The sequence below is a fragment of the Castanea sativa genome, chromosome 4 (assembly GCF_040712315.1).
Source record: "Castanea sativa cultivar Marrone di Chiusa Pesio chromosome 4, ASM4071231v1".
NCBI lineage: Eukaryota > Viridiplantae > Streptophyta > Magnoliopsida > Fagales > Fagaceae > Castanea > Castanea sativa.
The window spans coordinates 29,222,456-29,248,841 of NC_134016.1; the positions used below are offsets into that span (position 1 = coordinate 29,222,456).

At 35.4% G+C, this 26,386-nt stretch overlaps 1 protein-coding gene across 2 annotated transcripts; it reads right to left on the minus strand.

Annotated features, from left to right (window-relative positions):
• Window positions 1-4,685: 4,685 nt before the first annotated feature.
• On the minus strand, window positions 4,686-25,769 carry LOC142631209 (AMSH-like ubiquitin thioesterase 1). Of its 2 annotated transcripts, none has more exons than XM_075805318.1 (14): window positions 25,382-25,769; window positions 22,699-22,763; window positions 22,490-22,565; window positions 22,145-22,324; window positions 21,794-21,888; window positions 19,977-20,082; window positions 19,859-19,905; window positions 19,229-19,610; window positions 18,965-19,054; window positions 18,824-18,886; window positions 18,654-18,728; window positions 7,891-7,953; window positions 5,318-5,370; window positions 4,686-5,140 (listed from the first exon to the last, which is right to left on the minus strand). In XM_075805318.1, exons 1-14 carry the CDS (start codon window positions 25,511-25,513, stop codon window positions 4,966-4,968), a joined length of 1,602 nt encoding a protein of 533 aa, XP_075661433.1. In that variant the 5' UTR covers window positions 25,514-25,769; the 3' UTR covers window positions 4,686-4,965. The 2 variants fall into 2 exon arrangements, with proteins under 2 accessions (XP_075661433.1, XP_075661432.1); XM_075805317.1 differs by having other exon boundaries at window positions 19,847-19,905.
• Window positions 25,770-26,386: the final 617 nt, after the last annotated feature.

Consider the following 26,386-nt stretch of genomic DNA (forward strand, 5'->3'; position numbering starts at 1 on the left):
ATTTTATAACTTTCGTCTAGGGGAGAATTTTATATCTCAGTTCTAAAATGTGATTGAGGGTTCAATTTCTTGTCAAATTAGACTTAAATTTTTTGTTAGTGTATTAGTTAGGTAGAGACTGGTTAACATTAATCATCAATTTTAAGAAAGTTTTTTAATTTTTTATGAAAATTTGCCTACAATGATTTACTAATATATGCTTTAAGAGCGTACGTTAGTAAAATCCTAATTGAGGTCGGCTGAAGGCATGAGGAAAATAAGCAACCACCTAAGACCCCAGATTTTTTCCAATAAAGATATCTATGTACTAATGAGTGTATTAATTAAACCTCAAATATTAGCCAATAAATAAAAAGTAATTTTTTACCAAGGAAAAACAAAAAAATAATCTTTTCATTGATGCAGCCATGACTATTTTTTTTCTTCTCAGTTTAGAGTTTAGACTCATTAATTTCTCACACACAAATGCTGAAAGATCACTCTCTCTAGCTCTCTCTAAAAACTAAATGAAATTAAAAAAATGTTGGAAAATGATTTGTTTTTAAAGGTTCTTAGTTGCGCTTCAGGCCATCTTCTCCATTATGATTTGCGATGAGTCTACGCCTTCATTTTAGTTTTGATAGTTTTCTAAAAACTCTAATTCTTACTTTACTTTCCCTTTATTTTGTTCTTGAAACTGAGCTCTTAGTTTTTTTTTAAAATAAATTTTCACCATCACTTTATTTGTTTTTGTCCACTTCAACACTTCTATAAAATATAACAAATTTGGAAAAACAAATTAAATAAATGAATAACTAATTACTAGTAAATAAATTTATACTCAAATTTTATTTGGGGATATTAAATATATAATTTTATTAAAATTTTCAGTTATAACTTTTTAGTATTTAGTTGCTTCACTCAATAAATAAGGTTTATTCTAGTTGTATAGTCTTTGAATAATAAAAATGGATTCGTTTTAATTCATAAATTTTCATCTAAAAAAATAGATTTTAAGTGAAAAAAATTACTAAAATTTTAATAAATCTTTTAATAATATTTAAAATATAAGAATATGTTTCGCTTAAAAGTAATTGTCTTAAGCCCCACAATACGTTGAGCAAGCCCCAATTAGAATCTTCTTCAAAAATGCTTTTACTTTTCTTTTTCTTTTTCTCTTTAGCCTATGGATTGGTTCGAAAATAGATATTAGTGTTTATCAGTTTTTAGAAGATTTTTTTTTTCCTCTTTTTTTTTTTTTTGAACCTGTGAGACTATTCTCCATGATGTAGCTTAAGTAACACTTTACCCTTCAATAATCACGCCTCTAACTTTCACATATAAAGTTAATCTGGTCTCTCTGAATATAGATTTCAGATACCAAATTTGTTCTTCGAGCCAAATGTGAAATGGCTGACTTTAGAAGGAAAATGGAACCAATGACATGATGAAAACTGTACGGCAGGGAAAAAAGGGTCCACTTGGGGTGATGGTGAAGGGCCCCAACGCCAGTAGGCTACAAATGTTTCCGATCCTATCCAATAATTGCATGGTGTAATTCCATAAAGTTGTGAAGTGTAAAAGTTTGAAAGGTAAAAAAACAAAAAGTTCAAAGATTAAAAAGTTACTAGTCTAAGAGCTCAGATTAAAAGTGAATTTTTATATGTAAATCTCGCTCATCAATTCACTATTGCATTACACCAAATCTGAATCCCCTAACTTAAGGAAAAGTTTGGTGACACTTTGTCACCAATTTTGTCATTAGTGTATTTTTTTTTTTTTTTTTTTTTTTTGTGTTGTGATGGATTTTAGTGATGTGAATTTGTGATAAAGTCTGTTAATTTTTCTGTAAAAAGACTGTTGATAGCAAAATTCCTTAACTTAAATAACTCTAATCACATCGAAAATTCCACATAAATTTTCACACTCCTTCTTTTCTTTATGTTTGTGGTGGAGTCAAATGAGTGAGTAGTGGTTCTATGTGAGCTAGGTAGGGTTGTCCACATACCCAAGCAAACCGACCTACTCAAAGGATTCGACTAGACCCGAACAAAAAACTAATCAATCCAATGATTGCAACATTCGACGATAGGTTTTTTCTTTTAAAATCTGACGATGATCAATTAAGTGGCGAGTTACCTACTTCAAATCCAACGAGCTCGATCCAATTGACAAGGGGTACAAATTTGTGAGAGTTATCACCAATTCCGATGAATATATGCTAAATCCAACAAGATATCCATCAAATCTACTGAGATCTTCACTAGATCTAGCAAGATATTCGTCAATCTGGTGAGATTTCCTCAAAATCCAACGAAGATCCTCCATCTTTGCCTCTCCCTGCCATTAGCCAATGTTGACCAAATTCAACCACCACCTGTGAAAAAACCGAGCTATCCAAATTGACATTCTTTAACAGTCAATGGCAGATTTTGATCTCTTTTACTCTATATGATTGGGTCGAACATAAACTCAACTCGATCCAACCCGTGTGAACGCACATAAAGATATGCATTTTTCAAATTTTGACAACTTCCCACGAGCACTCAATCCTCGTGGATGAATAAGGAAAGACAAATCCCTTATAGTATCTTTAGCATTGTTTAACGAAAAATTGTGAAAACAATAAATATAATGACACGACGAAATTTACAAAATATTTCACCTCACTAATCAGAATCCACCGTCCATCCATTGAGAAATCTGTACTCTTTGGCATTGATGTGCCTGATGGGTGCTGGCAATGCTTAATCCTAGACAATTACAAGGGCCCCTCCCAACAACTCCCTACCTATAATAGGACCCATTTGGCATCTTCATAGCAAGATTTGGTATAGAAATAGTGAGAGTACAAAGGTTTTACAATTAAAGAATAACATTCATACATTTTGAATATTTGACGTCTCACCATCACAATTTCTGATCAACGGTGTAGCCTTAATTATTATTCCAATGGACCCAACTCTTTATTTTTTGGATAGGAATGGTCCCCACTTATGAAAGGTACGTGCACAAATTAAGACCCACATCATGTGGAATTATTACGTCGTATGGGTGGTGGTACCATCCTGAGATGCTTTCTTCTTCCACAGTTGAAGTTGGAACAAGTAAAATCAAGAAACGAGACTAATAATAATGATAAAGAACACTTGTTTGTTTGAGGGGAAAAGAAATTGAAAAAATGGGGCAAAGACCACTTTTGCAGGAGAAATGAAAGCACCATGCTAATAAAAGTCTCCTCTAAAAGAGAAAACAAAAGTTTGGCCTGATGATGGTCTTCGAACGATGACCTCAAAGATTGGACAAATGAAAATGTAAAGTAAAACTCATATCCAGAGCAACCGCCAAACGATTGATGCCGAATCTCCATATTTTTCGATTATTGTTTTGCTTTCAATTAAGCTATGTATGTGGAATGTGATAGATGGGATGGCTTTGTCATCACTCCAATCTTCCAAATGTTTGTCTAACCACATCTTCCTAAATTGCCACACAATCTTTTTCCATTTCTTTTATTTTTCCCGTACACCCATCTGAATTTTCTTTGAGAATAAAAGTAAACTAAACGCAATGCATGAACAGTGAAAACATCCATCTAAATTGCTTTGAAAAAGGTGAAACCAGCTGTTAATGATTAATCTGTGCAAGTTACATTAAATAAAATAAAAACTTATCCAACTATATTTATAATTTATAAATAAAAGAATATGTAGAAAAGATGCAATATAATTTAATCATAATTTATTTAATATCTAACTATTTCATTCTAATAAAATATACAATGTTAATTGATTCATACAATGTAAACTTTCAAACATTTGTAACACGAGAAGAATTACTTAAAAAGTTAAACTCTTTCATTTTATATATATAGTCTGGTTAATATATGTCTTTAGGACATACATTAACTATTTATTTTTAAAAACTTTTCATAAAAAATTAAAAAAGAAGTCAAATTAATTAGTTACTTTTTTATTTTTTATAAAGAGTTTCCTAAAATTGAAAGTGTAACTAATTGATATGACAGTTTTTTCAATTTGAGTAAGCTCCATATATATCCATTGATTCTTATCAAAGAAATAATCAATCACTTAGTTGACATGCCATCTAAAAGACAGGTAAAGGAATGAAATTAAATCTTATCCATTCCATAGGATAGGATCAAATAGGTTTGATACTATTGAAGTTTGCCTATTTCTCATTGAGTAAAATGTGCAAAATAAACCAGATTCATTTTCAATAAAAAAAGTACCATGTGAACTCTTCAATTTACCCCAAAAAGAAAAATCCCCTCAAGCAGATAATTTCATTGATATTTGAAAAACCCAAGTAATGTTTCAACATTAAAATCTTTCTGCCCTTATTTTAAAACTAATTTAAGGTATCAGGAGCCGTTGTAACAGTCTTATGAACACCCTACTCAAATAGGGATTGATCCCAGTTATGTGAGGCCCAATCCCATGCGAGTGGAGCGATGTATTGCATATGTTTGTCGCACATTATTCTGTTTCGCTGGCCGGAGAGAGGCGGAGGGATCTAAGCCCACAAAGGGTTGGGGAGGGGGAAGGATGCCATGGGGCTGTAAGCTCATTGACACTAATAAAGTAACACAGCAACGACATGTATTGTTGATTATGATGCGCTCATGCCTGATGATACAGATAAAACCGATCTGAAAATTTTGTAATGAAGTAGAAGCTGTTGCATTTCTGTTCAATCAACAAATCATACATAAACACAGCTTGAAGTTATTTCCATTGCAATTCCAGTGATGGCCAATTGATCAAGGTACAATAGATAGGGTACAATAGATAGTTATGTGGTCAGCTGGCAATATTACCCCTATCATCTTTTACACAAAACACCAGTACATTAACATGACTATTCTTGCATTCGGAAGGCTCCCTAATCGTAAAAATATTATAGCGCACACATTATATGAACAATTGCATCGTAAATGTACAATTCCGAATGTTTTGATTGTGATCAACGAAGATCAATGACATCAAATTTTAAACTGGGGTTCATGTAAACATCTGTACAGGTCTTGTAAAGGGGCCCACCATCTGGAGGCTGATCATGTGGATGAAAGCCACGTTGCTGACATTTTCTAATGACAGACATGCCGCCGGGTGTAGTCAACCGGAAAATGCCATGCTTTCTGTACAGATGAATAACAAAGAGATTATCTAGAGAAAATACAATTGTTTAGCAGATAATTGTTTAGCAGATATAATTTTCAAATATATATATATATATATATATATATATATATATATATATATATATATATATATATATATTATCTTGCGAGTTCACAATTCTATTGAGATCTTACCTCGAACCATCCGTTGGTGCCATGACAATTGCAACAGATTCTGGCAACATAATCTGGAAAAAGGAATAAGCATTTATGTAATTAATACAGAAATGATAAAAGCACACAAAATCATTTACCCTTCAGTGTGTTGGATATGAAAAGGTTTCCTGACATAATACCAAAGTGGCTATTTGCCAAGAGCCTTGTAGCTTTAACTGGTTGGCACCTTATAGTATGTCCATAACATCCAAGATTCAAATCCCCCACCCCCGTTGTAACTATTGAACTTTCAAAAATAATAATACCAAAGTGGCTCTAGATGACAAACAGTGAGCTCTTTAGGACAATTGGAAAAGAAAATTCTCCACTTATTCTGTGTTTTTTTTTTTTTTTTGATAATCTATTCTGTGTATGTTGGATGAGACTATCACAGAGGAAAAAGGAGGGGAAGTTGGTTTCAAATTTATCTTTCCCTTTCTTTTTATAGGTTCAAGTATTTGATAGCAATGATTTATGAGAAGTGTTAACGGATGCCCTAAGGACATTTGTTAGTCATTTTAGGAAAGTTTTTATAGAAAAAGAAAAAAAGCAATCAATATTTTGACAGCTTTTTTTATTTCCTATAAAAGTGGTGTCAAAACGTTCTTAAAATGATTTGTTAACAATCGCTTTAAGAACACCCGTTAACCGGACTCATAATTTATAAGGAACTATAGACAATGCCTCCACAGATTTGTGAAACATTTTCATTTCACCATTGCACTTCCTTCAAATCCCTTGGGCATTCAATTAGATTAAAGTGCTATCTATCAAACGACAATGAACGGAATGAAGAAATGAAGAGAGAAGGGGAGAACGTGGTTCACAAGAGTTTTTCTATGGAATCCCGTTTTCTTTCTTTACTCTCAGTCTCCTGAAGGTCTTTCTCCCATATTTCATTTCATGGTATCAGAGCCAACAAGAGAATCAGAATGCTGAAATAATAACCCAAAACCTATTTCCAAGAATCAAACTGTGTAATAAAATTATCTCTACCTAAATCATGCAATCATAGTTGTCAAAATATGAATCATATCGTGAATCAATTTTATATTGTTTTCTATCGTGTATCATAAGATACAAAAACAACTTATCAAAATTAATACATACCATAAATTTGGAAAATATTTCAACTAATGTCTAGTTTAATCATCACTTATGTAATTTAACAAAGCTAAATAAATAAATCAAATTAAAATATATTTATAATATAGAGGTTCAATTTGGTAAAACTCAAACATGATAATACATGATATATATCCAAAATAATAATTTCTCACATATATTTATCATCTTGCCTAATTAACTTCATCTCTATAGCTAGACAGCACAAGTGCAGGTCCAGGGCCACCGCACCCACACCGGACTCGCGGTGACGCTCCTCTGACAGGCCAATTCAGCCTCTTTTTTTTTTTTTTTTTTTTGCGCCAATTCCGGCCGAAACTGGCCAAAATCATGGCTGAAATACATGTTAAAAAAATAATAAAAATAAATTTGTAGGTTGTATTCTAATTTATGAATATCATTTTTTAGTTATTATCTACTACTATTACTCTTAAATTGGTACATATTTACAATTATATGAAAAAGTATGCTTAGCAATATATAGAAAATATAAATAAAATTATTTTTAATAATTTTTTAATCACCACATCCGCCCCCTACTTTTTCAAAAATTGCCAAATTCCGCACCCGCACCCGCACTCGCACCCAAATCTGGAAACACACCTGTGCTTCATAGCTCTATAGTTCAAGTCAATGTTGTTATCATTTTCATCATCTTACAAAATCATTCCATTGGCATCTTCTTCATCATCTCTAACATTTACTATCACCTCTTGTTTTTCTATTGCACCAACTTTTTCTTTACATTTCTTCTTGACATTCTATTTTCTTGGATTTATAACAATAAAAAAATTAATAATAATAATTATATTGTCATTTAATAACACTTTATTCACAATATAGAAAAGCAATTTGCAAATGTGAAAATGAAATACCAAGTGAGTACCAAATTTTGTAGGGAAAAAAAACCCTCCTGAACTTCTTATTTTATTGGGCTCAATCAAGTAACCTAATAAATGTGTTAAAAACAAGCCTAATAACTGGTTGGACTCGATTCAAATTACAAATTTTAATAATAAAAAAACCTCCAATTTAAAGCCATGTCTATATATTGTCCGATACGAACAATTCATATGATACGCATATCTATGCATCATACAATTCATGAGCATGATTGATACCTACTTACAATGCAGTACTTTTTTCATCTGATTTGATACATATCATACGATACTAATCACTATGCACACAATTATTTGGGATGCCTTGTTCAACCTAGGAAGTTTTTGTTTTTTTTTTTGATAAGTTTGTTCAACCTAAGAAATTAGACAACCAACATGTAACTTATAAACATTTTAATCAAATATGAAGATAAAGATGATGATTCAGTCATAAATAACTACCACGACTAATATGGGTAACTGAGAATCTAAAAATTTAGCTTCCATTTGCAACCATAACCATTATACTAACAGAAGGAGACACACCTGATATGAGTAATGAGTGTGAAGATCAATCGACGACATGAAACAAGACTGTGTGGGATGTGTCTGGAAATTGAACCAAGGTATAATTAATTGGTCAGCATAACAATCACATTTTTTTTTTTTTTGAACATGCATATCACAAGATCATAATCATATGCAGATCAGGCATTGAACAGGAAGTGATTAGAGGCAAAATTCAATGTTAATAATATATCACATTCTATACAATAATAGCTCTGTCCTAAAAACTGTGGTTACACCATGCTGCTCAACAAAAGCGTTATACAACATGCTTTCATCATATGGTGCATTATAAATACATTAAAATTATTAACATAATTTTCTTGAATTAAAACTCTAAATTATCAAAATTTTCAAGACATTCAAATTACTACTGTAATTAAACTCAACTACTAAAAGTAATAAGAAATTTAAAAGACATCTTATATTATCCATTCCAAATTATTTCAATCATCCATCATAATTTCGTTCTAATAATAAAACCTTTGTTGTTCTAATAATAAAAGCTGGGTCCCCCACGTCATTAGTGTGCTATGGAGCTTTACCTAAGTGTTACAAATTGTACAACGTGCTTTCACCACTATCAATATATTAAAATTATTAATCTACTTTGCTCTAAGTAAACTCTATTACAAACTTTCCAGAGATTTTAAATACTACTCAAGTTAAAACTTAATAGCCAAATATTTCAAGAGATTTAAAAGAAACTAATGATTTAATTTAGATTATTTTAGTAGTATATTATAACTTTTGTTTTTAATAAAAATTAGGTTTTACATGATGTGCTTTCATGATGTAACTTAATGTAATCATTACTTATTTTTATTCTCTACTTTCTATTATTATTTAATTTCAATTTAATGTATATGCTCTCCCACTCCCAAAATGACAGCAAAAGGTAAAAAATATAAATAAATAAAAGAAATCAGCAGAAAGCAAATGCCTCAGTTACTCGGGCAAAAGTCAGGGCACTGAAGCAAACTTCAAGGTGGGACTATATGCTGTGTCATTCAGTTGTAAAAATGGCAGCTTGGATCCTTCAATAAGAAAGGTCTAGATCCAAGTAAAAATTGGTCATAATATTGTTGGCTTTGTTTTCAAATGATTTTGCTAGCTAAGAAAGGTTTGCATAAAATCCACAAGTAAGGCCTCTTGTATCAATATAGTAGAGTTAGATTAATAAAATTTTAGGCATCTTGGCTGTTGAAGATGGCCTAAATAGTTTCTCTATCCCTTTCCCTTATCCTTTTCTTCATTTCTTTGCATACTCCAACCACCCACCCCATGCAAAATAGACCCTAACAATTAAAAATTCCAAGGCTCCCCTGCATTAAGCACATTTACAGATCTATCAAGGGGATCTCTATCACAAACTGGTGACCTCCAATTACCAAAGCAATTGCACTGCAAAACAACAAAATCAGTATCTGAAGCCTAACCTAACATGTGATTAGTATCTGGAGCCTGACATAACGAACTCATGAGCTTCGCATTTTTCAATGTAATACCACCATTTAAACCCTAAATCCATTGATGCTTACTTATCTTTTCAACTATAATTGGAGATCATTCTCTAATCTAGAGCTGATCTTTCACATACTCAAATCAAGGATTCAAACACTGCTAGATCTATTGATCTCAACAACCCTTTCCAAACGCGCCTCCACTGCCTTCCCTCTCTTCTAGTTAATCCTATGAATCAGTAATTGAATCGGCAACAGGAAAGCATTACTTAGGCAATTACTATAGCATTAAGAAAGAACCTTGTATTCTTACTGTAAGTCTCAACCTCCTATTTTTAATCAGTAGAATAAGAAATTTTATAGCATCAAAAATAGCAAAACAGTGCAAGGATTGACAATGATTTGGATTAGGGATTAGCTGAATTAGAGAACAGCTAGGTCTCCAGAATGAGGAAGAAGTTAGAGAGAGAGAGAGTATAGAAGATACAAAAGAATAGAAGATGTATTAACCAATTGCTCAATGAACCCTTCTGTCCAACCCTCACTCTTATATCTCATCTGTTGCCTTTAACAAACTAACTACCACTTAACTTCCTCTAACTACCAATTAACTCCCTTAACCTTCCTTGACTAAACCATGGTTCTAACTAACCCTCCCTTACTAACTATCCTGAGTTACAATTGAATTACAATGAATTACCACAGCTACACTTACAATAGCTACACAATGATCCTAACAATTGTTCCCCCCTTAAAGCACCTTGCCCACAAGGTGAGGGAACCTCGCTTGCAAGTCATAGAGCACTTCCCATGTAGCTTCTTCCTTGCTCTCCCCTTGCCACTGCACCAATACTTCAGTCACAGTTCTACTTCTCAGCTGTATTGATTTCCTATCCAAAATCATCACAGGTTCAGGAGTGATTATCAAATCAGCATTCACAGCTGGTAGAGTAGGTCTAGGCACCACCTGGCTGCCCAACTTAACTTTGAGATTGGACACATGGAACACAGGATGAATCTTGGAACCAGGAGGTAGGTCCAACTTGTATGCCACAGCCCCAACCCTCTGAATGACCTTAAAAGGTCCATAGTACCTAGGATCAAGCTTACCCAACTTCTTATTGTGCATTGCAGACACTGAAGTCTGTCTATAAGGCTGCAACCTTAAATAGACCCAATCCCCTACTACAAAGGATCTCTCCACCCTCTTTTGATTAGCAAACCACCTCATACGCTCTTGAGCAGCATTCAAGTTCTGCTTAAGCAAGGACTGAAGCTGCTGCCTATCCCTTAACATCACATCCACTGCATCCGCCCTTGTGGTACCAGCCACATAGTCCAAGATCCTTGGAGGAGGGTATCCGTACAAAGCTTCAAAGGGTGTCATCTTAATGGAAGTGTGGAAGTTGGTATTGAACCAAAACTCTGCCAAGGGCAGCCACTCCACCCAAGTACTAGGCCTATCAGCTGCAAAAGCCCTTAGGTAATGTTCCAAACTCTTATTCACAACCTCGGTTTGGCCATCTGACTGAGGGTGATAAGCAGAAGACATGGCCAAAGAAACACCTTGTAACTTCATTAATTCCTTCCAAAACAAGGAAGTAAACACTGGATCTCAATCACTAACAATAGTGGTTGGCATACCATGCAACTTAAACATAAATTGTAAATAGAGATTGGCTACCTTGGCAGCAGTGTAAGGGTGGGACAAGGCCATAAAATGAGTGTATTTTGTAAGTCTATCCACTACCACAAATACCACAGACTTCAAATGAGATTTAGGCAATCCTTCAACAAAATCCATACTCACATCCAACCAAGGCTTCTCGGGAATGGGCAAGGGTTGTAACAGCCCAGCAGGGAAACAAGTCTCATGCTTGAGTTTCTGACAAGTGTCACATTCTTTCACATACTGCTTCAAGTCTTGTCTCAACCCAGACCAATAAAAATCCTTCTGGAGTCTATGCAAGGTCTTGAGATAACCAGAATGACCTCCCAAGGGGCTGTCATGGACATGCTACAATACCACAGCCTTCAACTCCTGACTAGAGTCTCCCAAATACAATCTACCCTTGTAAAACAACAGCCCATTACAAAAAGTGAACCCTGGAGGACAAGGACCTGACTGAACCTTCTGCAAGAGTGCCTTAATCTTGGGATCAGAATCATAGCTAATCTTAAAAGCAGACAGCCAAGAGGGAGTGGGAAAGGAGATAACACATAGAGTACCTTTAGCATACACCTCATGAACACCTGACCCACTTGCAGCAAGGGCCAAGGCAGAAGAAGAATCATCACAGGAAACAGTTGTATCATCACTTTGTCTCCTAGAAAGAGCATCAGCCACCACATTCTCCCTACCTTGCTTGTATTCCACTATGAAAGCATACCCCAAGAGCTTAGAAATCCATTTTTGCTGAGCTGGGGTACCCACCCTTTGTTCCAGCAGGTACTTCAGACTATGGTGATCTATTTTAATAATAAAAGGACCTCCCAACAAGTAAGGTCTCCATTTCTTGACTGCCACCACCAAAGCAAGGAACTCCTTTTCATAAGTGGAAAGAGAAAGCTTACTACCTTTTGAAGCCTGACTGTGATAAGCAATAGGCCTGTGATCTTGCATCAAAACAGCTCCAAGGCCTAAACCAGAAGCATCACACTCCACAATGAAAGTTTTGGTAAAATCAGGTAAGGCCAGGACTGGAGGACATGAAACAGCTTCCTTGAGTCTCTGAAAAGCAGTGGCAACTTCAGAATTCCAAACAAATGAATCCTTCTTCAAAAGGGCAGTCAAAGGGGCAGCAATTTGGCCATACCCTCTCACAAATTTCCTATAGTATCCAGTTAAACCAAGGAATCCTCTCAAGGCTTTGACATCTTTAGGGATAGGCCATTGCTGTATAGCAGCAGTCTTCTTAGGGTCAGTTCTGACTCCCTCTCCAAAAATAAGGTGGCCAAGATACTCTACTTCAGCACAAGCAAAGGTGCACTTAGATTGTTTAGCAAATAGCTGGTGTTTGGTTAGTGTTTCCAAAACCAACCTGAGATGACCAAGGTGATCAGATAGAGTCTTGCTATAAACCAGAATATCATCAAAGAAGACAAGGACAAACTTCCTCAAAAAGGGCCTAAAGATAGCATTCATTAAGGATTGAAAGGTGGAAGGAGCATTGGTTAAGCCAAAGGGCATAACCAAAAATTCATAATGCCCTTCATGTGTCCTAAAAGCAGTCTTGGGTATATCCTCCTCTTTCATTCTAATTTGATGGTACCCCGACCTCAAATCCAACTTGGAGAACACACAAGCCCCACCCAACTCATCCAGCAACTCATCAATGACAGGAATAGGGTACTTGTCCTTAATGGTCTCTTGATTCAAAGCCCTATAGTCAATGCACATCCTCCAAGACCCATCAGCTTTCCTCACAAGCAAAACAGGGGAAGCAAATGGACTGCAACTATGCCTAATTGATCCCACAGATAGTAAATCCTTAACTATCTTCTCAATCTCATTTTTTTGATAAAATGGATATCTGTATGGTCTTTGGCAGACAGCTTGGGCACCTTCCTTGAGCTGGATTTTATGTTCATGCCCTCTAATAGGAGGTAAGCCAACAGGGGTAGCAAAGACTGCCTCAAACTCCTTAAGCAAGACAGCAACCTGGGCAGGAACTGAAGCGACCTTTTCTGCAGATATGTGAACAACCTCCTCAACAGGAGTAAGAGACTCAGAAATCTGCAATACCAAGCCTCTTTTAACAGGTTCTTTCAAGAATTGAAGGCCATCTTGAATGGAGTCACCATCTGCCCCTTTTAAACCATGCAGTAGCACATTTTTATGACCAGAAAAGAAACACATGGTAAGCAACTTGAAATCCCATTGAATGACTCCAAGAGTACTCAACCACTGAGTGCCTAAGATCAAGTCACACCCTCCCATGGTTAACACATGCAACTGAACTAAAAATTGATGACCTTGTAAGTCAATAGGCACATCTTTACATAACCCATGAGTTCTAAGTACCTCACCATTAGCAACCTTAACTTCCAATATTTAGGACCTATCTACATGAATATGTAATTGGGAAAATAGTGAAAGATCAACAAAGTTATGAGTGCTACCTGAATCCATCAAAATTACCACAGATTTACCCTTAACCTTACCCTTCACCCTCATAGTCCCAGATGTAGGAGTACCACTTAGAGCATATAGTGTAATTTCAGCCTCCTTAACCATATCACTTTGACACTTCAAGGGCTCCTCAAAGACACAACTACCACCACTACTATCTATTTCAGTAATGTGCACACCTGAATTTGCATTAGGCATAAACTCTACACAATCAAGAAGGAAAAGCATAGCATTTTTACACTTATGACCCGGACCCCATTTCTCATCACAGTTATAGCATAAACCTTTTTTCTTTCTTTCTTCCATTTGGGCAGGAGTAATTCTTTTAAGTGGTAGCCTATTATTCTTGTTATCAGTCAAAGTTGGAATTTTTGGAGGTGGACCAAGAATTGAGGTCTTACCTGGTTCCAATTGAATCTTGGAACTCCTTTTACAACTCCAGTTGTACTCTTCTTGAATTTTAGACAACCCAAAAGCTTCATTCAGTGACTGTGGGTTAAGCATACGAACAGGAAGTCTGATTTCATCCCTCAACCCACTGAGAAAGCAACTCAGCTTATGTGAAGAAGAGAGACCCTTGATCCTGTTTGACAAAACTTCGAATTGGGCCTTATATACTGCCACAGTAGAGGTCTGTCTTAGCCTTGTTAATGTCTCCATAGGGTCATCGTATGCAGTAGTACCAAACCTCACATGCAAGGCTTGAATCAAAGAATTCCAATCATGAAACACCCCTGTTTCCTCCCCTTCTTGGAACCAGATTAGGGCCTCACCTTCCATGTGAAACGAAGCTAACATCAGCTTTTCTCCAATGGGGGTGTTATAGTATCTAAAATACTGATTGGCTTTGTAAACCCAACTCGCAGGATCTTCCCCAAAGAATCTTGGAAACTCCAATTTCATGGTGCGAGATACAGGTAGTAACACAAAGGCAGAATTAGGATTTATATTCTCACCATTTCTTTGAGATTGGAATCCTGGTGACCCTGGATTTTCAAAGGAATTCAATTTCTATAATACCACATTCAACTGTTGACTCATCTCATTCATAGTTCTCGTGTGAATTTCTTGCACAATTCGCATCTCCTGTTGCACCGTTCGCATCTTCTGAAATTCCTTCGTATGATGATCAGTGGTGGTTCTTAGAGATGCAATAGCTTCATTGGTGGCTGCTGTAGCACGCGTTTCTGCCATGGTTAATCAGGAAAGCTTGCTCTGATACCAAATTGCAAGGATTGACAATGATTTGGATTAGGGATTAGCTAAATTAGAGAACAGCTAGGTCTCCAGAATGAGGAAGAAGTTAGAGAGAGAGAGAGTATAGAAGATACAAAAGAATAGAAGATGTATTAACCAATTGCTCAATGAACCCTTCTGTCCAACCCTCACTCTTATATCTCATTTGTTGCCTTTAACAAACTAACTACCACTTAACTTCCTCTAACTACCAATTAACTCCCTTGACCTTCCTTGACTAAACCATGGTTCTAACTAACCCTCCCTTACTAACTATCCTGAGTTACAATTGAATTACAATGAATTACCACAGCTACACTTACAACAGCTACACAATGATCCTAACAAACAGACTCCCCTGTACACAGGTTGAGTACCAAAGAATCTATAATGCTAGCCAAAATTACATCAGTCTGGAAATTCCTCCAACGAGGAAAGGGAATGACTACTCAAAGCAGCCATCCAATCATACAAGGGTCTCAAGAAAAACAACTTTAACTCTGGCAATGAGCGTTCAGTCCCCTCTGGCACAACTATCCATGCACTTGTTATTCAGAGATATAAGAAGTCAAGAAAATAGCAAAGCAGAAAGATGAAAGGGAAGAACACCAGACTTGCCAATTACTCATGAAATCTATAGCACCAAAACCCCAGGCAAAGAACTTGAAAGCAACTCGAGTATACAAATAAGATGCTAGCAAGAGGAATTTGAATCTCCGTAGACAAATTAATTATGATAGCAATAGCAATAATAAAAAGTCAAGAAAGCAACGAGCAAAAATAACCAATCTCAATAGATGTCTTAAAATTTTACACGATTTTCTAAGCATGTCTTTTGTAGTGGATGAAGGTACTCGTATCTATTTCTGGCATGATAGATGGATTGGCGATAATACCCTAAAATTTCTCTATCCTGACCTCTACTTGTGTTCAGCTAACAAGGATGCTTGTATCTCTGAGGTGTTGTGACTTCCGGAGGGGGGTCCCGTTAGAGTTTGGAATTTAAGGTTTTATAGAGAATTTGAAGACTGGGAGATAGCTGCATCTTATTCTCTCCTTGAGTTTATCCAATCTCATATTCCTCGAGGTGAAAGGAGTGATACTCTTTGTTGGTGGCTCAAAGGAGATGGTAAGTTTGACACCCAATCTTCCTACCATGCAATTCGGGGAACTCAAGATTCTTTTTGTGGACAGCTACTCATGGTCGGATTCTTACTTTGAATAATCTCATGCTTAGGGGTCGCTCTTTGGAAAATCGATGTTGTATGTGTCGTGATGGGGAGTTGGTTGACCACCTTCTTCTTCATTGTCTTGTTACATATACCTTACAGACTTTTATGCTTCAGGCTTTTGGTATTCATTGGGTTATGCCAGGAACAGTGGCGGGATTGTTATTTTGTTGGCATCAATGACTTGGGAATAATACTTCAAATATTTGGAATTTGATTCCAAGTTGCTTGACGTGGATTACTTGGTTGGAACGAAACCATCGCTCCTTTGAGGACACTAAGAAAACTTTGGAAAAGTTAAAGGTTTTATGCCAGTGTAGTATTTTTGAGTGGTCTCGTTGTTGGGGTTTTACTAATTGTTCTCTCTGAGTTTATGTTTTCTCTTAGATTAGTTTCCTGATTTCCCTCTTCTTTGTTGTTTGATTTATCCTTTTCTTGTTGTTCATCATCATGAACAATTTGTATTTTTACTTTCTATTTTCATTAATAATATTTCTTTGATTACCTATCAAAAAAAAAAATTTACACAGTTTTCAGTTGGTCGCCATCCTGGTAGACAGATAGTTATCTCACATCTTCTCTTTGTAGATGACTTGTTGATTTTTGTTGGGGCAGATCCAGAGCAAAGTCGGCACTTGAAAGCAGTATTTATATCGTTTCTGATTATTTCTGGGTTAAATTTGGGGAAATCTGAATTGGTTCAGATTGGTGATGCACTGAATGTGGAAGCTTTGGCTGGTATTTTGAGTTGCAAATTAGCTCAGCTGCCTGTGACATATTTGGGTCTATCCTTAGGCTCTACCTTCAAAGAAAAAGCAGTCTGGAATGTTGTGCTAGAGAAAATGGAGAGGTAGTTGGCTGGTTGGAAGATGATGTATCGTTCTAAGGGGATTGAATTGTATTAATTAAGAGCACTTTGTCTAGCCTCCCTACTTATTTTTTATCCCTGTTTCCTAACCCGATGAGTGTTGCTCATCATATTGAAAAATTACAACGGGATTTCCTGTGGGGAGGATTGAGAAATGAGTTCAAGTATCACCTGGTTGGTGGGAAGAAGTTTTGTGAGCCAATTCAAAATTGGGGGGCTAGGTGTTCAGGATTTGGTCCTTTTTAATAAGGCTTTACTCAGGAAATGGTTGACATTTTGCTATAGAAAGGTATGCCTTATAGTGAAGTGTTGTGGAGGCTAAATATGGTAGTTTGGTAGTATGTGGGAGGGTTGGTGCTCTAATGGTGTGCAGGAGACTTATGGAGTTTGCCTATGGAAGAATATCAGGAAGGGATGGGATACTTTCTATCATTTTGTTGCTTTAAGGTGGGGGGGCTGGCTCTTGTATCAAATTTTGGTTTGATACCTGGTGTTGGGGGACTCCCTTAAAAGATATCTTCCCATAATTATTCAATATTTCTTATAATAAGGAATCTTTTGTGTCTGAGCTTTTATCTTTCTCGGGATGGTTTCCACTGGAATGTCAATTTTGTTCGTCTGGAGCAAGACTAGGAATTGGGGTCGGTGGCCAATTTTTTGGATTTGATTAATTCTGGTTTGGTAAGAGTGAGTGTAGTGGATCAAATTATGTTGAAAACCCTCTTCCAGAGGGTTTTTTGATCTTAAATCCTTTTATAAGGTATTATATTCCACTACCCATTCTTCTTTCCCCTGGAAGACTTCATGGAAGACAAAGGTGCCAAAAAAGGTCTTTTCTTTTTTGTAGACTGCAGCTTTGGGGAGAATTTCAACTACTGATATTTGTGGAAACAAAGAGTAGTTTTGATGGATTGGTGTTGTGTGTGTAAGTAGGATGGGGAGTCCATTGATCATTTAATGTTCACATTGAGAGTTGTAATATAGTGTTTTCTTTATTTAAGGTTCATTGGGTTATGCCATGCCATGTTGTGGATGTAGCAGACCTAAGCCTATTGTGTTTTGGAATATGATTCCTCGTTGCCTTATGTGGGGTATTTGGCAGGAGAGGAATGCTCATACTTTTGTAGGAAGTGAGATTAATTCATTTTATGAAGGTGCTTTTCCTCTAGATGTTGCTAGAGTGGACAAATTCTTCGAGCGTTCTTTTACTTTTAATTCTTTGACTAATTTGTTACATAGTTGTACTTTCTTTGCATTATAGTTTTTGCTGGATCCTTAGAACACTGCCTGCATGCTTTGGCTCCCCGTATCAATTTCTTTTTTCAATGAAGTTATATTACTTATCAAAAAAAAAAAAAGATTACAGGAAACTACCAAATTTTAACATGACCCAATGTTAGTACTTTTTGATAAGTAATAAGTTTTATTGATATCAAAAAAGGAACACCCTAGTACACAGGGAGTGTACAAGGGGTCAACAATTCAAGTACATCAACCAATGTTAGTACTGGTTTCATATGTTACAGTAGTTCCATGGGGCCATAGGCTCAGCACAGTAAGACTCTACATACCAACGGCAATAAGTGTAATCAAGTTTGATAAGTTGCATTCAATTCATAAACCAGCAAAGGGTTTAAGCATAAGTGTAGGATCATTCATCACATTATAATATAGACACAAGAATCCTCCAATGAGCTTTAGCTCAAAGGGCACCTCCTCCCCTTGTAAGGGTATGGTGGAGGGTGAAGTCTTAGGTTCAAGACCCAATAGCTACTTGTGTAAAATAACTACCAACCAAAATAATAGATACTCACATGAATCCACCCAAGAGGGAAAAGAGATTGCTTGTCCTGCACTTCAAATATTTCCTCTTCATTTGTTGTCTGACACTAATTAAAAAAGCACAAGTTTAGAATAACAACGGTATATATCTTATTAAGTCACACAAAAGAACCCTGTAAAATGTGTAAAGAAATCTCCATACAGAATCTGATGTTGATTCCTGCTTTGGAATGATGAGAGCTGTAACATAAAATTTTCTGTTTTTCTGCAGAAATGAAATATTTAAAAACGTTAGGGTTAAGAAGTGTTTAGGTCATAAGAAGTAATCTTTATCAGCACTTACAAGTGAACCTGCAAGTACACCACATGTTTCTAAGTTTTTAACAGTATTTGACTTAGCAAGCTTCATAAAGGTCTCCATCATATTGGTTGACTGCAAAGAGAAACATCTGTTAGGATAAAAATATAGCCTATTACAGTATTACTTACATCACTGTAATTGATTTAAGCATAAAAAATTGTTATCATCAGAAAAATATAACCAATGTCAAAATGTCATTCCCAAAAAGAAATTTAGAGAGAGAGAGATTGTCAAGAGTAAACTCACAATATGCAATTGCAGTGGAGATTCAGCTTGGACAAAATTATCTTTAGCGGACATCTCAGTTCCACATCCTGACTCACCAACTTGGGATGAAACTGCAGGTATTAAATCTTGTATTTCAGCAAGTACATTTGGAGAACAAGTGTGTGACACTGCTGGGATCGAATCTTGTACTTCAGCAAGTACAGGTGGAGGAGAAGGCTGTCTGATAATATTTGGCTGAGATTGAGTTGTTTCAAATGAAATCAGGGAAGAAGGTTCCTCAGCACAATGCATCTGAGTATCATCCTTTGAGGTAAGAATTGGTTCCTGCCTTGATTTTTCCTGTCCCGAGTTGCTACAATCTTCTCTAATTGCAAGTCCATCATCTATGGCTTTCTGCAGGCTGTTTTCCCAGAAAGGCAACCAGATGAAACATATGAGCTATAGACTCTTCAAACGCATAAACAAAGGGATATCATGAAGAGAGAACCAGTGACAAGATTCAATCTTTAAACAAATCAAGTTTCTATCTACAATCAAGCAATGCCTACGCAGAAAGTATCTCTTTATATATTCCCCCCATGAACTGAGATTTGATCTATCTAGAGGTGCGCAAAAGCCCAAGTAAAAGGAACTTAACTAGAGGCAAACCTTGGGATTTCAACTGGAGTCAGATCTATATTGCTTGGATATTGGACCTACATCAAGAAGAGATATTTCAGCATGGTTCCGGCAATGAAGCAAAAGAAATCACTAGTTACTGGCATACCCCTTTATCACTAATAGGTGGCTGCCACTGTCCATGAAGTCCATTTGGACCCAAGATAGAGTGCCTAGAGAGAGTCTCCTCCTTTGGACGCGGGATACTAAAAGATCTACAAGAAGCAAGCAAAGAAGCTAGAAATTAAGGACACCAACAGATGAACATATCACTCATAATATAACTTCTCCATTGTCACATGCACTAGTAAATTATACTCCAGAACATAAAAGAACATAAATTGCTTCAAGATTTTTTTTTTTTTTTTGATAAGTAATGAATTTCTATTAAAATTAAAAATATTTTATGTTCATAATGATGAACACAAAGTGTCAAAAATGTACAAAATCTCAGAAGGAAAATCTAAGAGAAACTTGAAATTCAAAATTGCTTCAAGATAAATGGTGAAAGCACATTGTATAAGACCAAAATTAAACAAAAAATAAATAATAGCTTATTAAAATTATATAAAAATAATAATGAAACTCCATTTAAAACTTTTGGTAATTGAATTTTAATTGAAATATTATTCTTAATTTCTTGAAACATTAATAATTCAGTTTTGCTTAAAGACTGTTAATAATTTTAATGCACTTGCATTTAAATTATAGTACATTTAAGATGGGGCTCCGACTCCATCTCTACTAGCAAACTATGTTAATAATTTTAATAATAAAGTTTGGCCCCATGGGTCCACTTGCTTCCATCTTTTTTTTTTTTTTTACTTAATGGGTTTGAAATTGGTGGCCTATGATTCTTCTAACCCTGTAAATATCATGTTGACTTTGGACATTTTCAATTTTAAATTATCCTACTAAATATTTAGTAATTTTATACTGAATATGATACTCGTCGTTATTTTAGAGTTTAGTTTCCTGGCATTATGATCACCAAGGATTAATAAGAAAAAAATTTGTATTGTCCCAAAAGAATAAGAAATGACTTGACATTTATTTCAAAAATGTGCACTTTGCTTCAATCAAGCTTAGACTTGTACTTAAGCATTGTAACAAGATTCCATGAGAACTTTATGCTTAAGTGTGTCTGATTGTTCTAAAAACACTGAGTTTACCCGAAGATGCTGATATCTAAAAAATATAGTAGAATAACCAACAAAGTCTAATGATCGATAAAACAACGATTTGATTGAAGATTAAGGGTTAGTTGATTTGAGTTAAGTTGTATCTATATTCTGCTTATTATTTTGCCAACAAATGCAGCTTTGATAAACTGTTACAAGCTGAAAAGGGACAAGGTAGGCCACAAATAAGCACAGTTTGTAAAATAAGCATTAAAAAAATTAGAAGATAAGACCAGGTTCCATTCAAAAAAACACGAATCTAGTATTATTTTATTTCATAATAACGTAATGCTGGAAAATCATCTACTAATGTAAAATACATAATGCTGGTAAATCAAGATGCTGTATGTACTATCAAGGGCATTCCAATATACAACACTCTTGGCAGACAATATAGTCAATATCTTTAACTTTTTGCATTAAGGGCTACAAAAATAAATCATCTTTTCATAAGCTGTAAAGCTCCAGTATGGTAAACACAAAGTAAAAAAATGGCAATAAACAAATAGATTGTATTCAGGATTCTATATATAAGAAATGATTCTGTCCAATATGCATGCAACCAAGTATCTGTTTTGATACAAGTATATATGCCTAGTAGTATCTAACTTTAAAGATAAAGTAGTAGACAAAACAACTCAACTCAACTAAGCCTTAATCGCAATAGTAGGTATGTGCTGCATGTTGGGAGAAAAACTCTAAGCACTTAGAGCAGAACCCTAATAGAATACATAAAATCACTTACAATTTGTGAAACTGCTGTTCCACGGGTCTGGCATATGAAAATTGTTGAGCCCTTGAACCTTGAGTGGGGAATTGACGTGCAGCTGGTCTTGCTGCCTGTCAAATGTAGAAAGCATATTGAAGTAAAACTTTTATCTCAATAGAATTGAACCAATAAGAGCAGCAGCATAGAAAGAAAGAATAAAAATAGGAATAAGAGAAAAAGGTCACTGTATGAAGCAACTGACTAAATAACAAATTGTCACCTAAAAATAAAATCAAGGTAGCTACCCTAAAATGAAACTAATGAAGCAGAATAGCAAATTGAAGGGAGAGAGTAATTTATACTAATATGATGTAGCATTAACTGTACCTTTGTCACATCATAATTCGTCAAGGATTGTTTTTTAACAGGAGACCAGTCCCATGAATTATTTCGATGAAATTGGCTGCTCCCATTTACATGATATGTATGTTTTTTGTTTAATTCATCGATCTTCTGTTGCACTGCAGGCTTCAACTCTTCCAGCTCAGTCAATGTAGCCAATAATTTCTACAATAAATATTCCAAATCAAGTTGTGCCCCAAAAGCTGTATCAGAAAATTCTAAATCATTTGATATAAGTGAATCTCCTTAGTTTTTCTATATACATATATGTGTGTGTGTGTGTATTTTTAATTACCTATCAAAAAAATTTGAGAGAACAGGAAATATTACCTTTTTCAAATAAACTTTTTGGCTTTGAAGAGATCCTCTGTAATCTCGATGGCATGGTATTGTCTCAGAGACCAAACTGAAATAGAAAAGAAACTAGTTCCAGGGACACTTTCCAAAGATAACTAAGAACTACATAGAAGTCTAACTTGACAGGCACTAGCCAATTAAAGTAACAAATTAAAAGAGGAACCAACATCTGTGCTTCTCACCTTGAAAACCTTAGAAGCATAATGTACAGATCTATAATATTCTTCTCTCTTCGAAAGATGTCAGCCTAAAATATAACAAATAGATCGGAATCAAGGACATTTAGGAAAACTGAACAAGAAATTGATTTAGAGAAAAGAAAGTAACTTTAACATCTAAAATGAAATTCAACGGGAGCAACATAGCATCAGCATTAGAATATTTAATTTTAAAGTGGCAGTAAACACATCTAGAAAAAAAAATTTCAAAATTTATAGTAGTAGCAAAATGCATAATAAACACATCTAGAAAAAAAATTTTCAAAATTTATAGTAGTAGCAAAATGCATAACAAATAAGTTAGAGCAATGTTAATTGAATGAATGAATGAAAGAACAGAGATGCCCTGCAATAACAATGATCTAAAAATGCTACGCTGCCACTTCCATAACAGAAATGTGAGTCAAAGAAACAACAATGCGTGCCATATTTAACCAATTATCTTTCTTCTTCTGTTTTTTTCTCTCTTTTTAGGCTAAAACGTTCAATGGTGAGATTAGGTAAAAAATGGCATGGGTGACAACACATCCCAAACATTATTCTCCCTTCATTATATTGCCTGTGAGTACTGTTCACAGAGCCACTTTCACTTGAAACCCATACATCATCCTCCATTCACATTTACTTTGCGACTAAAGTATGTCCAACTGCTAGCTCTAAGTCTAGCAATCTATGAAAAGGTCCAATTGAAACCCAGTTTTACCACTAAGACATAAATGTCCATTGTTTCATGCTTCTAGACACATTATCACAATGAACAAAATTCTGAGTGTAAGAACTGCCAACATAATGTAATGAACCTGCTAGTGGTTTAAACTTTAAAGGCTAGTAAAGGGAAATGATTGATTATGATAGGGAAGTATATGGAAAGTAAGGATTTGACTTAGTTCGAGGTAGAAATCCCCAAAGAAGAAGAAAGGGGAATTAGGAAGAGAGCCTATAAAGAGAATTGACGAATTTGCATCAAGTTCAACAGTAAGGATGTCTGCCTAGTATTTATACTAGGATTTTTTTTTTGATAGGTCATGTTTCATTAATAAAGATATTTATACTAGGATTTTACAAGGCTAACATCAAGAAAAGCTTAAGATTAGTTCTTTAACCAACTACTTATACAACACCTTGTAACAAACTAATTAACTATTCTTGGCTTGTCTTACGCTAGGTTCTTAATCCTAGTTTAGGCAAGCCAAGGGTGGAAGGCTACCCTTGTTCATAGGCTACCTTAAAGGGTTTATGGCTGCTAATGACATAAACCTAAATCTTAGCCAATCCAAAGGCTTGGTTGAGGGTTTTAAGGGTTCAACATCCTCACAGGTAGCATTATCTCATCTTTCAATCCACTCAAAAAGCAACTAAGTTTATGTCCATCAGAAAGCCCCCTTAGCCTATTGTATAAGACCTCAAACTAGGCCTTGTTGTAGCCACACTCAAGGTTTGCCTAAGCTTGGTGAGACACACCATTGGGTCATTATAAGATATTCGTCCAAACCTAATTTGCAGGATTTTCATGAAAGAATCCTAGTTACCAAAAAAATCATTAGCATCTTGGAACCAAATTAGAGCTTCACCCTCCATGTGAAAAGAGGACATCAAAACCTTTTCTTGATTTGGAACCTAGTAGTACTTGAAGTGTTGATTGGCCTTGTAGATCCACCCTAATGCGTTCTCACCACCATACTTAGGGAATTGTAACTTCGTAGCCTTAGGGAGATGGATTATGCCTCTTTTTCCTGCCACAACTTTTACCTCCTCATGATGCTCTTAAGCCCATGGTAGAGCAACCATGATATCTTTTGAGGAGGGCCTCAGTGATTTGGGCAATTTGTTGAGCCAAAATCTCCTTAGACCATAGCAAAGGACTCTCCCAGCAGAGAGAATCTTGTACCTTTAGCCATCTTGAATCAATGCTCTTATATAAATTAATGAACCTGCTAGTGGTTTAAAGGCTAGGAGAGTGAAATGATTGATAATGATAGGGAAGTGTATGGAAAGTAAGGATTTGACTTAGTTCAAGGTAGTCACACTCCAAAGAAGAAGAAAGGGGAATTAGGAAGATAGCCAACTGCATCAAGTTCGATAATGAGAATGTTTACCCAACTAACATCAAGAAAAGCTCATTACTCAGTTCCCAACTAACTACTTGTACAACACCTAGTAACAAACTAACCAAACAGCTCTCAGCTTGTCTTGCACTAGGTTCTTGACCCTAGTCACATGTCTTATCATGATCATGATCATCCACACGCGTATTACGCATTGTTGGACTTGTGTCGATTGATCTTCAACTGGGTTGCCAGTTTTGGGCTCATTATAATTAACCATCCAACATAAAGTACCCATAACCTAAAACTCCATCAATTCTTATCAAAAAACTTCTGCTATAGCTCATTATACTACAGGCAACAAGTCCTAATTCCAATAACACGTACTAGTATTTCAGCTTCCTACCAATCCAAATTGCCTAAAAACTCACATTTCTCAAATTTAATCTCACACAAATAAAAATAAAAATAAAGAGAGATCCACACAGAATGAACAATTCAAAGCTTGCTTGGACGATAATCGAAAAACACAGTATTGCAGAAAATTCTCCAAGTGAAAATATCAAAATTATCAACAAATTTTGGGGAGGAAGAAGTGAAACCTGTTTGAGAATATTATCGGCGATCCGGAAGTAGTACCGGAGAGAAATCCGATTATCGACATCGAGCCTCTGAGCACTGGCAGCGATGTTAACACTCTGAGAAGAAGGTTTATGAGAAGAATTCGATCTCATTTTTTCTTTTTTTCTCGTTCAATTTTTATTTTACTTTCTTTCTAGCCAAACAAACATTTTCCTTGGGGATCGGGAATTGTGGACGCAATTCTGACCCCGAAATTTGAGAGCGAAGGAGCTTAGGACAGAGGTCGTCAATGGCGGCCTTGGCTCTGAGAGAGGAAACGGAGAGAGAGAGAGAGTGCTACGTATACGATCCTCGCAACGCGACTGAAGGGCCAAGGAAGTCATTTGGCTTTCGCTCGGGGGCTAATGTGACAAAGAGAATTAGCCTAGGGTCTGTTTGGCTTCTTGGAAACTCTTTCTTTTTTTCTTTTTGGGTAAATTGCAAACAACGCTCTAAAGTTTGGATTATTTAGATTTTGTGCCTTAAAATTTTAAATTTTACATTTTACTCTTGAAGTTATATTTATTTGCATCATTAGCCCCTCTGTCCATATTTTTTGTCAAGTGCCACACAAGTTTTCTATGTTTAATTTGTTCGTGGCAAACTTATATGACACTTGACTAAAATAATATGGATGGAGTTGATGTAAATGAAATATAACTTAAGAGTAAAATTTTAAGGTATAAAATTTAAACATCTCTAAATTTTAAAGGTATAGTTTGTAATTTACTCTTTCTTTATATTTTATAATTCAAAAGTTGTACAAAATTAAAACCTAAGACATTTTCATTAAAAACACTAATAGATGTCAGTTAAACTTTAAGGCGGAAACTCATTTTTATTTATTCCATATGTAGTTGTCAAATTTTCAAAATTTGTGTTGGTTCTACTTGAGAAAGTTTTTGATTATGTTGGTCTAAATTTCTTTTTCTTTTTTTAGAAGTATCTCATAAATCAACTTGTCAAACATGGTTTGTAGTGAAAAC